This window comes from Numida meleagris, chromosome 2 (genome assembly GCF_002078875.1).
Source record: "Numida meleagris isolate 19003 breed g44 Domestic line chromosome 2, NumMel1.0, whole genome shotgun sequence".
Classification (NCBI taxonomy): Eukaryota; Metazoa; Chordata; class Aves; order Galliformes; family Numididae; genus Numida; species Numida meleagris.
In genome coordinates, this window is record NC_034410.1 from 114546591 (window position 1) to 114561525 (window position 14935).

General features: G+C 37.4%; 1 protein-coding gene across 2 annotated transcripts in view; it reads left to right on the top strand.

The window, feature by feature from the left end:
* Positions 1-14935, top strand: part of C2H8orf34 (chromosome 2 C8orf34 homolog) — a 165863-nt gene that overhangs the window by 67022 nt on the left and 83906 nt on the right. For both annotated transcript variants that reach the window (XM_021388264.1, XM_021388263.1), the window contains one exon: positions 119-285. In XM_021388264.1, coding sequence (XP_021243939.1) covers positions 119-285 — 167 coding nt within the window. The remainder of the gene's footprint in view (positions 1-118; positions 286-14935) is intronic.

Sequence of the window (14935 nt, forward strand, 5' to 3'; positions counted from 1 at the left end):
TGGTCTGATGGTGTTAATTAGATGTAGGTGACATCACGGGCTGCAGTAATTTGAAAAATGTGTGATATGGTTTTCAGAGAGCATCAGTAAGAGAAAGTTGTGCTTTCCTTCCTCGCAGCTTAAAAATGGATCCAAAGACTAAAGGACTAAAACAGCAACAGCAGCAACATAAGAAACTGCTGGCTGCCATGCTTTCTCAAGACTCCTTTGATTCTGCCCACAGCACAGCTCCATCTGTAACTGAAGAAGATATTGACAATGAAGATGATGCAATGGAACTGCTGGGTAACTGCAAAAAATTGTGTACTTTCTGATACTTCTTTAAATTATAGATTAAGCTAAGAAGTGTAATATTCAGTCTGAATCAGCTTCCTGTTTTTAAAGTCTAAGTACCCAGGAGTTGATGTCATGAGGGTCACATATATGTGTAGGGAAACTGCCAGCTGCTTGAAAATCCCATGAAATATCAATTGTTTCAGGTGATTAAAGTAATTAACTTGATTTCCTACATAAACAGTCAACTGGAGTAGATTGCTCTGGACGTGGCACAGTTGGGTTTTGAGTCTCTGCAAGAGTGGACTCTTGATGTGTCTGGGCAACACGCTCCAGTGCTTGACCATGCTGATGATTTAAAAAAAAATCAAAGTAAAAAAAATTTGTTCAAATAATTGTGAATTAATACGTACTGTGTTCATTTTTTTTGTTTGTTGGTTGTTGGTTTTTTTTTTCAGTAACTTTAAACTTGATGCATGCATTTGTATTTGAAAGAAGACATAATAGGCTGAATCTCTTTTGTGCCTCAGTGGGGCAATTATTTCCTCTTGTAGGAAGCCACACAGTTTGTGACTGAGGGCTTGCTGTCTCCATAGAATCAATTTTTATTTCCAGAGTTAATCCATGGGTCCCAGTGAACACTAACTAGCTTGTAGCTGTGTTATCTCCTTATTTTCTCCTGTAATTTAGTAGTCTTTCCAACTTCATCAATGAGACAAAAAAAATGAGCATCTTGTGTTGCTGTAAACCACAGGACTACTCTAAAGTAGAATTAAGTAGGATTCTGTGGCATTTGAAAGGTACAGTGGGAGAAGGTGAATGAGGTTATTAGCTTCGTGATGTATGACCCACAGAACAGATGCTTATATTAGCATCTGCAGATGTAGTGAAGCAAATGGTACTCAGTATAAGTTTGCTTCTCCTATGTGTAGATCTTTCCCTGTAGACACTTGAATCCCTGAAAGTATCTATAGCTAGAAAGGCAATATGAAGAAAATTATCCTTTCTCATGCTTTGATTTGCATTTATGCAGAATATTATCTGTGTAAAAGAAGTATGTTTTTTTGTTTTATTTTGTTTGTGTTTGTTTGTTTGTGTTAAATGAGGACTTGATTGTGTCTGTCCCGCTATTTATTCTGGTTTTATGCAATGTAAAACCTAGAACACTTTTCTACCATGCGTTTCATTGAAACTGGCCAAGTTTATACAAAATCAGCTTAAAACTGAAAGGTCACAAATAGGACCATTGGTTTGATTAGAGTGTTATGTAAGCAATTCTGAGATTCTGGAAGAAAATCATGGCATACTCAGTAAGTAACTCTGGTTACAGTGATTATATTGTAGCCATGTTATTGTAACCACTGCTGATAGGATGGTCAATATACATCTGTTTATTTTGAAAGTCCTGTTCTTCCGAAAGACTGATTTTTATTTTAAATCTCATTTTCCCTTTTGCTGGCAGTATATGTATTATATTTTATATAATTATTAGGTTATACCCCGAAGAACTGCTCAAAACTTGAGATTGTAACAAATTGTGGCACAGGAAGGGCATTTATTATCTTTTGAAGGTAAAATAAGGAACTTAAGTTTCTATCACCAAACATGGTTATCTTTCATTGCTGTATTTTCCAGATCAGTAACTTCATGATATTGGGATTGAATTTTCTTATGTACTGCATTAATCTATTAACTGCTTTGATGCTTTTTACACATGCAGTCAAACTACTTTCAAATCATGGCTTTCTGCCATAACTGAATTGCAGGGAATTGTTGCATGTAGCTGTATCACTTGTTCCATTTAGTATTCATTATTCATTGCTTATACAGCCCCTTCTTAAAAAATAAAAAAATAAAAAGTTACAAAACCTCATGCTTTTAAGTCTAGATTCTGTGAAAACAAATTCCGCTATTGATAACAGATGATTTTAATCTGTACTCTACTTACAATACAGGTTTTTGCAGAGCAAGACCTTCAATCTGTATGTGTATTCTAGAGAATCTTTATCAGAATTTGGTTGATTTAATACCTAAGTAAAAGTATGAAATTTACTTTTGGTATATTTTCTTCTAAAAAAGCTCCTAGCAGTCATATCAGAATTATCAGTGAAGGTTTATCTAGAATGGAATAGAATCATAGAATCCTTAGAGCTGGAAAGAACCTTTAAAGGTCATCTAGTTTAACTCCCCTGCAATGAACATGGACGTGCACAGCTACATCAGGTTGCCCTGAGCCTGATCCAGCCTTCCCTTGAAAGTCTCCAGGGATGGGGCATCAACAACATCTCTAGGCAACCTGTTCCAGTGCCTCACCACTCTCACTGTAAAAGACATTTTCATTATATCCAACCTTAATCTACCCTCTTTAAGGTTGAAGCCATTTCCCCTGTTGTCTATAACCACAGACCTTGCTAAAGAATCTGTCCTCTTCTTTCCTGTAGCTTCCCTTTAGATGTTGAAAGGCTGCTATCAGGTCACCTCAGAGCCTTCTCTTTTCCAGGCGAAACAGTCTCAGCTCTCTGAGCCTGTCCTCATAGGATAGTGTTCCATCCCTTGTATAATTTTTATGGCTCTCCTCTGGACACACTCCAACAGGTCTGTGTTTCTCCTATACTGAGAACTCCACATCTGGATGTAGTACTCCTAATAAGGCCTCACCAGCACAGAGTAAAAGGGTAGGATCACCTCCCTCAACCTGCTGGCCACACTGCTTTTGATGCAGCTCAGGATACAGTTGGCTTTCTGGGCTGTGAGAGCACATTGCTGGCTCATGTCCAGCTTCCAATTCACCAGTACCCCCAGGTCTTTTTCGGCAGGGCTACAATCAATCCTTTCATCTCCTAGCTTGTATTGGTAATGGGGTTTGCCTTGACCCAGGTGCAAGATCTTGCATTTGGGTTTGTTGAACCTCATGAGGTTCACGTGGGCCCACTGCTGAGGCCTGTCTAGGTCTCTGAATGGCTTCCCGTCCCTCTGGTGTGTCAGCTGCCCCATTGAGCCATTGACCGCCACTCTCTGGACTCATCCTGCAGCCAGCTCTTTCTCTGTTGAAGTCCACCCATCAAATCCATATCTTTCCAATTTGGAGAGAAGGAAGTTGTGAGGTACTGTGTCTAAGGCCTTACTGAAGAAGGGACAGATGACATCAGTGGCTCTTCCTTATCCATTGGTGCAGTGACACCATCATAAAAGGCCAGTAGGCTGGTTAAGCAGGATTTGCCCTTGGTGAGATCGTTCTGGTTCTGCTGTATCACATCCCTATCTTCCATGTGCTTTAGCAAAGCTTCCAGGAGCATCTGTTCTGTGATCTTTCCCAGCACAGAAGTGAGACTGACAGGTCGGTAGTTTCCTCTGTAATCCTTTATATCCTTCTTAAAAATGGGTATGATGTTGCCTTTTTTCCAGTCACCAGGGCCTTCACCTGATCACCATGACTTTTCAAATATCATTGAGAGTGGCTTGGCGACTACATCAGCTAATTCCCTCAGGACACTGGGATGCATCTTATCAGGACCCATGGAGTTGCGGATGTTCAGGTTCCTCAGGTGATCACAAACCTGATCTTCACATACAGTGGGAGGGATGTTGTTTTCCTGATCCCCTTCTACCAAACCAAATGTTTGAGGGTTGTATGGCAAGCAGTTTTCAGAGAAGATGGAGGCAAAAAAGTTGTTAAGTACCTCAGCCTTCTCCTTGTGCATTGTTACCAGCCTGCCTGTGTCACTGTGGGAAGTACACCCTCCTGGACTTTTGTTTTCTGACTGAGGTACCTGTAGAAGCCTTTCTTGTTCTTCTTGACATCCCTTGCCAAGTTCAGTTCAAGCTGGGCCTTGGCTTTCCTGACCCCATCCCTACACAGCGTAGCAGCTTCCCTGTGGCTTCCTCTTTGCCTGACTTATCTCTCTGGAGCATGAACTTCACCACTGCATGGTCAGTACAACCCAGGCAACCTCCAATCCTGATGTCACCAATCAGTTCATTTGCATTGGTGAGCAATAGGCCCAGTATTGCATCCCCCCCCATTGGGGCTTTCTATTACTTTATCTGGAGCATTCTAGCAGAAGAATCAGCTAAGCTATTACACTTCCAAGAGACAGGATGCATTTCAGAGAAAATATATTTGCAAAGATGAAAAAGAATTTTATGGGGCTACATTCTTATTTCAGTTTATGTATAATGTAGGGTGCATAGGAGGGCTACTTACACTGGTAATTTTGAAAGTTTAGTTCTGTTATGCTAGTAGCTGAAATGCATTACTATTACTATTACAGATAATCTCATAGTGGAAAGTATCTTCCTGACTAAACAGAATAGAACTGCAGCTGTAAAATCACGTGTATTTGTAAACATGTAAAAGGTAATGCAATTAAGGTCTGTAACTGAAAATATTCTGGAACTCATTTTGTAGATATATGTCCATGCCAAGTGTTGTGTTTTGTAATTTAATAGGGACATGAAGTAGTTATTTGTGGAAGTCTGCAATCCTTTTGGAATTCCATGGCATTTTGGCCTAAGCATTCTTTTACGTTTAGCTCAAGTACACTGAGAATTCATGTTATTCTCTCGGTATCTCGCTGATGTCCATTGCTGTGGATTGAACTGTGTTTTCCCAGCAATTGCTGGGAATATCAATTAATAAGTCACCAAACTGTGACTTCTGGTTTAAATAACAAATCAATTGTTCAATTGTTTGTCTTAGTGTAAGAATAATTTTGTTTAAATATTTTGGCACGCACCTTTGTAAGTGATAGTAAAAGTACAAGTTGTTGTTTTTTGATTGTTTTTCAGATTCATTTTTGATACTACTGTGGATCTATATTTCTAATGTTTTATGGATTAGTGGTCAAATGATTAACCAATCACATATTATGAAGCTATTTTTATGAAGCTTTCTGTTTCCTTCAAATTTCAACAGTTGAAAGAAGAGGCATGCTCTGTATCTAAAAGAGAAAGGAAAAAGGCACTGTTTACTTGTTTTCTTTCCCCTTTGCATTACCTCCCTCAGCATGGAAAGCATTTACATGGTTCTGTGCTTCATGATGGCTAATTTCTGGTGCAACAGAAAGATTGCATTATATGGACCAGGCTTTGTATATCAACAGTCATGATGTTACAGGTCTATCTATGGTAAGGTAATATGGCTAATGTGAATGAAATCTTAGAACTTTGTTTTTGTGAAATGTAATTGACTTCCTATATTTGACACTCGGTGGCAACAAATGGACTTTTTCTTTAGAGTCGGATGTGGAAAATAGAATTTTTCATCCCCATTTGAGTAAAATTATTTGATTTTAGGAAAAGCACTAATGACTGCAATTTACTCTTACCATAATTTCTAAAAGTTCTGATCTTCAGTCTTCCATTTATCTTCAATCTTCTGTCTCTATGGTAGGCAATTTCTGATAATCCTAATTACTAGGTACTTTGAAACTCCTGAAAAACTTGGAATTCGGATAGACAACTAGAAAGCAAAGGCAAAAGTTCTGCTTTTTTTCACAAAGGAAAAGCTTTTTCCCTTGTGGTAGATTGAGGCCAGACCAGCAGCTGTGAACCACACAAGCCCCTTGCTCAGTCACTACTCTGCAGCAGGATGGATGGAGCAAATTAGAAGCAAGAAGGCTGGGTTGATAAAAAGGTCGTTTAATAAAGGAAAGGAAGGAAATGAAGGAAAGAGGAAGAAGGAAGAAAAACAAAGAGAACCTCAAAACTACACAAAGTGATGCAAAGGCAATTGCACACCATCTCCCACAGGCAAACCCATAGTCTCCTCCTAGCTTCTTGCCTACTTCCAGCATCAGTGGCAGGGTGAAGTGAGGAGGGAGGTATGGGTTGTAGCACAGATGGAGAAACAGAGAAAGCCTTGGTGCTGTGCAAACACTGTTGAGCAATAGCTAAAAGGTTGTGCTACCAATACAGTTTTAGTCACAGATCTTAAACATGGCACTATGTGGCTTACTATGATCCACATTAACTTCATCCTAGCCACACTCAGGACATCCATGAGGGATATATATATTTTTTTCCCAACTCAGTGCTGTTTTTAGAAGACTGAGAGGTTCAATTGATGTGATGGAAGATTTCTTCTATTTGCTGTGACTTGGGACTTGATTCTTGTTCTTTTTAGATAAAGGCTGCTCTTCTCCCAGGATAGGCTGATCGGTGTAGTTAGATCTGTTGAAACCATTCTACAGTTTTATGTTGCTTCTCACAACTGATTCTGTTCACTCTAGAGGTCTAGTAGACATAATTATGGACTCCAGAACATCTTTCATGCTTGCCCTGTGTCTTTCATACTCTTAGATTCTTAGTCTTTATTGTGTACAAAGGCCTTACAGTAGTTCTGAGAAGTGACCGTAGTTGTCACACAGGTTACAGTTTGTAAGTGATGATATCCAGCTGGGATTCTTATGCTGTTGCTTAAGTGTACCATGAATACTAAAGAGTATAAGACGTGCAGAGCTCAATAGAGAATGCTGTGATTTCTATTCAGTTGACTGTTGGTCTTCTATGGATTTACGTAAAGAAAGATTCTTTCCTTCAAGACAGTCATATTTGCAGCATCTACTTATTTATCTTGCTCTTCTGTTTTAAAATATGTATTACTTCCTTACTGTAGATGGTTATGTGACATTTCCCTAGAGGATCTAATCTTGAGAATTCACAGTGAGTATTGAAGATTAGTGGAGGGGGCAGAGGAGGAAAGAAAGTAGCAAAGAAAGAATCAAGTTTTGAAAGGCAATTTCAATTTTTAAAATGGGCCATTAAGAATACTTAAATGTTCATCTTCAGGCTACAGTGATCAGCTTGGTAGTAAGTGTTATTAAATCCCTAGCATCTTTGCTTTTAATTAAATGTGTGAATTGTTAGTGTGCTTCAAACAGTTAATAAAGTAAGTCATTATCATTTTTATGCAAATAAAGTGTGCAAATAATGCTAGGATTGTAAAAGTAGTGCAACTGATTTACCAAAACAATTAAATCGAGAAATAACCTCAAAAAGTGTTTTTTTTACTGTGGCATTTCACTGAAATCTTAACATTATTGCAGATATTGACAACAGCATTTTTACAAGATTCCTTGATCTGCAGGGCTGTTGTCTAGAGAGAAGTCATAAACTTGAAAACTTCTAATTTTAAAACAATGTTTTCATGTATTACACCTGTCACAGAATACTTGTGTAAAAGTTTAACAAATACCAGAGTCTACATTTTCCTTTTTCTGCCAATATATGAGGTCACTGATGTAAGAGAGACCTGCAGGTCTGTTTAATGTCATTCATGGAGTTCTTCATTTTTAGGGTAGGACCTTGTGGTCCTATGCTGAAAGAAAACAATATCAGTGAGAATCTTATAACTGATCAGGTTATTCAAGGAACAGGGATTTGAGATTTAATGCCTTAAAATAGTGGAATCTCACTCTTCAATTTTATAGTCAACAATAAATATTAATTGTAATTAGTATTACAATTAATGTTTGATGTTTACATTGACTTTTTATGCTGTCAATAATTTCTAGTAATCTTAACAAATTCTGTAGTTTAGTTAAGAGGAGGTTTGTAAGGTTAGAATAATTTATGAAGTGCGTTAGTCATTTACTGCAACACTTGGGTAGTTATTTCTAGTTTGATAAACATAACGAGTTACTGTTGAAGCTTACTGCACTTCACATTGCTAAAGGGAAAAAGGAGAGAAAATCAATTGTTAGAGATACTAGTCTCACATAAATTGAAATGAGTAATGTATGAGCCAATAAAAAGCTTCTAAAGAATGATTAATTTTCAAGAGATGTGTACTGAATATCATGCTGTGCAAGCGCCTGGAATATCATTTATTTATGGTTCACATAGGGAAGCAAGCTTATTTTGAACCCACGCTAAGAAAACAGACCAAGGAAACTACATAATCCTAGTCTCTTGATTGAGTAGATCAGAGTTCTAAATGTCCGTAGTAAAATAATATTTCTATGACCCAAATGCCTGGGATTTCTCTTCAAGGAAGTATGGGAAGCACAGCAGCATGTTATACATTGGGTCTCATTACAATCTCATACTGATCCCAGTGCTCTTCAACCCTTGTAAATACTTATAGTTCTGATGTTTCGTGGCTGGGAAGATACAGAGATCCTTTTAAAGCAGGTGTAAGAAGAAATTTCCTACCACTCCAGCACCATTTATAAGAAAGAAAAGATGGTTATTCTCTTACCCAGCTTTCTCCATTCCCCAGGCTTACCTCTCTGCTCACTTTCAGATATGCTAAGTAAATCAAGCGTCAGGGAAATATTAAAGAGCTGTGCACTAGTCAGGAAGAAACTTTTAGATAACGTTTTTAAGCTATACAGTTGCTATGAAATTCCTTTTCACGAGTATGGCATAGTTGTTCTGTGGAATGCATTGGAACCAAAGTTTATGGAGGTTACAAGTATAAATGTACAAGACTTGGTAAGTTCATAGAAGATCACAGAATGACAGAATGCTTGAGGTCAGAAGGGACCTTAGGAAGTCATCTAATTGAACCTCTGCTCAAGCGGAGTGCCCAGACCCGTGTCCAGGTGGCTTTTGAATATCTCCAAGGACGGAGACTCCACAACCTCTCTGGGCAACCCCTGCCAATTCTTTGTCAACTGAACAGTAAAAGATATGCTTCCTAATACTTAGATGCAACCTCCAGTTTTGTGCCTCTTGTCTCCTGTTCTGGCATTGTATGCTACTGAAAAGAGTCTGGCTCTATCTTCTTTGCACCCTCAGATATTTATGCACATTGATGAGATCCTCCTGAGCTTCCTCCATGCTGAACAGTCTCAGCTGTCTCAACCTTTCCTCGCAAGAGAGATGCTTTGGTCCCTTCTGCATCTTGATGGTGCTTCACTGGACTCTCTCCAGTATGTCCATGTCTGCCTTGCACTGTGGGGGGTGGAATTGAATACAACACTCCAGCTGTGGCCTCAGTAATGCTGAGTATAGGGGAAGGATGACGTCTCTTGACTTGCAGGTGATACTTTCCTAAATGCAGCCAAGAACCATCGGACTTTGTAGTAGCAAGAGCACATTGCTCACTCATGTACAGCTTGTTGTCCACCAGGACCTACAAGACCTTTTCTGCAGAGCTGCTTTTCAGCCAGGTGACCCCCAGCCTGAGCTTGTTCCTCTCCCACTGAAGATCTTTTGAAGAGGTATAATCTGAACCTATATAGCTGAGGGCTGCGTCCTGTATAATTCTGATCCTTTCTTGGGATTTTAGTGGCTGAATTCTTGTCATCTTGTGACTATCACAACTACCTCATACTTTTCTACCATTTTCTGTCAAGTTTGTGTTTAAATACACTTTGTTACATATGCCCACTTGATTCTCTGTTTTTAACATCTGGAGGAGAAAGCCTTCTGTAGACATTTTTCAGTCTGTCCAGCAAGTGTAATTGCAGTCTTTGAAGAATGATATCATTTTTTTTTTCACATGTGAAATTATTTATCTAATGTTGTTGTCATCTGGAAATGGCTTGAACTGAACATGTAAAAAAATCCACAAAAAGCTGAAATCCATAGCTTTAGGAATCTTTGTGATCAGTTTTTTCTCACTTGCTTTTCAGGTTTGTGGTGAAATTCTGCCTCCTAGATTTGCAAATGTAGTTGACATTTATGCTATTTTGAGTAGATTTTATATAAAGTTATTCATGACTTTGAGAAGAGAGACTATTCAAAATGTGGTGCAATTTAATAAGAAAAGTGTGTTATTTGTTCTTTATGTCAAGTGCTTTTCTGTGAGGCTAATTAACTGGGACTCCTTAATTAAGGTTTACACACAGCTGGACCTGTGAGATAAATTTCACTGATTCATGGAAACAGAATTTGGCACTAATGACTTACAAATAAGTGAAGAAAACTTGTTCCTATAATGGCTCTGTGACCAGATCTTTTGGGTTATTCATCTGAAGCAGTTAACTACAGTATTGGATTAACTAATTTCAATTTAAGTAGACCTTGTAAACATTATGGCATTTGCGTGTTGCATTTTTTTAGTTCATTTTCTTTCACAAAACCTTTATTAGCCTGCTCCACTGTGGAAAATTTTGAATCAGTCATTTTCACTCCAAAATGGAGAAATAAAAAAGAGCAAGTCAGTTCTGCTCAGCTTCTAATGCACGATAATTCTTTCTTCTTTGAGGTAAAGCAACATTGCTTTTTGCCTATTTTTTATTTTTTTTTAAAAGGGAAACTTTGTTCTGACCATAAGTGCCTAATTTTTCAGCAGTACTCAAGCTGCAAGTATGTGCGTACGTACCTTCAGGGCTTGAGGATTACTTGAATCTTTCATCTGGAAATAAAATCCTTGAAGTTTTGAGAAGATAAATGAGAAACACCCACTCAAGGAAGACCAGCACATATATAAAAATATAGGTATATTTATTGCAAGAAAAACTCCCAGGTATTGGACTCTTAACTCCTGATGATATTTATATCTAAAACAATATGTTGTAGATAACACAAAGTAAGAAGCAGAGCAGAGTGAACCAAAACAGAACTATAAATGAAATACTTCTAAATATGTTTTTCAATCTCTTTAGACTGGAATCTGTTGGAAGAAGGATTTGGAAATCTCTGTAGAAAAGCTGATCCAATTTTCACATCCACTGCACATCACCACACAACATTTTCCAGAGATTCGTGCATTTTTCTGGTGCTTTCATTCCTTGGTGAAGCCTTTCAACTGATGAAACTGTATTTTAATGCTAATAATAGAAAATAGTTTTTGATTTACATTTCATAATGCATATAGAAGCTATACATTCTGTTACAGCCACTGGAAATTGTGTGAAATTTCTGAAGTAAAATATTTATTAAATCTGAAACACTCCAAAGCTAATGAAGGAGTATTGTAAATTCAGAATCTTACCGATTATATAAGTATTATGATAAAAAAAAAAAGTTAGGTTTTGCTTCCCAATAGTTCATGCTTGATTTGATTAGATTTTCTATTTTATTTGATTTTGAAAGTTGTGTTTGGCACTTTAAATGTTTTGAGATGCTGTTTTTTTTAACTCCTAATTAACATATTAAGTTTTAATTGCTGATTTTAATGCAGTTCTTATTGAATAATTTTAGTGCCTTCTATTAAGAGTTAGATTTGAAACTTCTGTTCAGGCTGTTTCCCCAACAATGATGATTAATGTCATGTAGAATAATAATCAAAGTGCATTCATAATTATAGGATATCATTTTTGTTGCATTCATAATCTTTTAGATTTATTTTTATATGACATAGTGAAATTGTATGGGTACCTATAAAGACTTGGGCACGCGTTCTTCTCATGTGGAGCATTGTGGCTCTTTCAGGATTATTCTGGGAGAAAACAGTAACTCTTCTGTATGAGGCTGATTGCTTGAAGCATCTCCTTCCTCTACCTCCTCTCAGATAAGAAATTGTCTCTCAAAGAGTCTTACAGCTCATGTAATAAATGCCAGAAATGTTGAAGTTCGTAATGATAAAATCCATACCATTAAAGAAAAGTAGAAATAGGGGGGAGAAAGTAAATCCATATTGTATGTTAGTATTGCTTACATGAGAACACTTAAATTATGACATGTGAATAAAAGGTATTTTGATAAAACGTAAGTGTGGCAAAAGAATGTGATGACAGTGCCTTCTACTGGGATACAGGTACTATGGAGCAATAGAAGATAACAAAGAAGAAAAATTAACTCACCCCTTCCAATAACCAGTGACAGCTCAAGAGGAGTACAATATCTATCTAGAAAGATGCTGCTAACCCTTAAATGAGGGTGAGGAAGGGTGGACCCAGAGTCCACCGCTTATGGTCAGTTAGGTGCACTACTTGAGCCTCAGCTCCCTGGGTTAGCCATGCCTTCTCACCTCATGCTCAGCCATTGGTTCAGGCCATGACCAGGCAATTCTGCTGCAATATGTATGACTTTCAACTTACCAAAATTCACAAAAATTTGACCTAGTCTCAAAAACAGTGTTAGCTTTTGGGTGACTGCCCCCAAAACTGGGCTCCCCAGTTCAAACAAAGTCAGGGATCTCCTAGAAGGAATCCAGGAGAGAGCCATGAAGATGATAAAGGGCCTGGAGCATCTCCCATATGAGGAAAGACTGAGTAACCTGGGTCTGTTCAGCCTGGGGAAGAGAAGACTGGGAGGGGATCTGGTGAATGTTTATAAATATCTAAAGGGAGGTAGGAGCCAAATGGATGAGGCCAGGCTCTTCTGTGTGGTGTGTAGTGATAGGACAAGTAGCAATGGCCTAAAAAGGCTCATTGTTGTTGAATCTATTACTTAGAAAGTCCAGTGAAAGCTAAATGAGGGTGATTAAAATACACAGCTGTACACATACTAGTATAAGGCACAAGCATGTCAGAAGACCCAGTGGAAGAAGAAATAGTCACTTTTTCATGCTTTAATTATTTTCTTCACATCTTTCTCTTGCCTATTCCTGAGTAGATCAGCTAAATTTGTTTCTCCTTCAGGTGGAGTAATTAATAGAGTTGAACCTAAGTCTGATAGGACTTAAACGGGGCCTTAGGCTAGGATTTTATGCACGTCAACACAGTCTTGAAAAGCCAGGTATCAAATACATCCCTGTTCTTTCATTCTCCTTTGCACAGCTGTTAGATGTGAAATGTAGTATTTACTCACTAAGTAGTAGATACAATTTTGGGGACCTCATAAAGGATAGTCATACGTAGTTTACCTTGAAATAATGAGTATTTGACTTAATTGCTTGAAGTTAAATAGTGCATTTTCTATATTTACTTTTTATGCAATACTGTTAAGATATTTGTTTACCCTCTAAACATTCCTGAGTTCATCCTTGTGTTTGTTTTTCCTACTCTGTCAATAGAATGGGAGAAGGATGCATGGTTACGTTAGTTTCTTTTCCTTGGGGGCTGATTCCATCTCTCTTCCTTAAGAAAAAGGTCTGTGAATATTTTTGGCTTTTCTCTGTGCAGGAAAGGGAGTTCTTGCTCATCCCAGCAGTCTGTGTATTTTAATTTCATGATTTCTTACTTCATATACTCCAACTACCTTTAGTTAAAGGTAAGATGATCTTAAGATAACGGAGTATGGATATACTCCATTATTGTCTCAGTGTTGTTTTTCTTTCTTTTTTTTTTTGCTTTTTTAAAAGAAATGTTTTCTGCTATTCAAATTAACTTGGCCTCTATTTTTGGGATAGTTGTTTGTCCTCTGGCACTGTAATACAGGACGTGTTACTACATCTCCCAAGATCTATAGGTAGGAAATAATTTGACTTAGTAATATAACTACCATAAAAAAAGTGAAAATACTGAAAAACAATGCTTAAATAAATAACAGGGGAAAACAGGAAAAAAAAAAAATAACAACCCACCAAGTAACTATACAATCAGTGCCATCTAATTCAGCAATTGATATAATTTCATTGACAGTTGTCACTACTGTTTATTGACACAGAAGTAATAGAGGGAACATTTGAAACAGATAAACTGACAATTTTCTGAAAGGCAGAAGATGAGTAGAGAACGCTGAATGTCAGTTCATTGATTTGGACATCAGGTTGAAGTTTATGTCACACTGGACACTACCCATTTTACTAACCACAGAAGAATGATCACTTGGATGTTAATTTGTAATAAAATATTTTAAATAGATTTGCAATATGAATTTGCAAGTATGGGAAAATAAGTGAGAATCATATAGATAATTTTATTGAGAGAAAGTAGCTAGATCATAAGATCTTTGCTCAGACTGGAAAACACATTTCTCTGCTATTTTTTAGTGTGAGTCCTAGAGAAAACGAAATTGAAGCTGACAGGTGCTGTAACAGCACAAGGGAATAATATTAGAGCTTCAGTAAAAGATTTTTTTCATAAAAGTATGGTTATTTCAGAATATCTAGTATTCCTAGTAGAAACTGCAGTGAACTTGTGCTTAAAAGATTTGATATCTCATGTAAGCGTAATATTGTCTACTAGGGCTAAAACAATGAGGTTAGAAAAAGTATCAATGATTTTGAGAAGTTATAGTGCAGTTAAGAGAATGCAGAGAAAAACAGAGCTTTATCTTGCCTCTTCCTCTAGGTTATAAATAAAATAAAATGGAACAGTGTAAAACCTCTTGAACAGAAATGTGGATCAAATGGAAGGTTCAGCCTTCATGAAGCTCCACCTGCTGTAGGAAGTCTATCAGCTTTGATGTGATGGGATACAGCAGCTTTGAAATAAGCTTGTAGTAAAGAAGAGGACACATTGCTTTTTTCAAGAGGAGATTAACACTGTTGTTGCAGCTTGTTTTTTCTGTAGCCCTTCTTAAAAAGAGCTAAGTGCATGGAGAACGTTAGAGCATATAATTTGTTATAGCAAAGAGACTGTGGAAGTTAATGTTACAGGAAATCTAGCAGTTTAGAGCAGATGATGTGCCTTTTAAAATGATGCAGTATTCATAAAGTAGAGTTCGCTTAGCATGGAAAAAAAGGAGACCTAGTAGAAGCCAGTACTGGGGAGTTGAACTTGATGACCTTTAAGGGTCCGTTCCAACTCAAACTATTTTATGATTTAAGTGGAGGTTCCTGAAGATAGAGCCACGCTCTTCACTGGAGTGTACAGTAGAAGGATCAACTGCACTGGGCATAAAATGAAACAGGCAAGGTTCTGATTAAAGAAAGAAACAAACA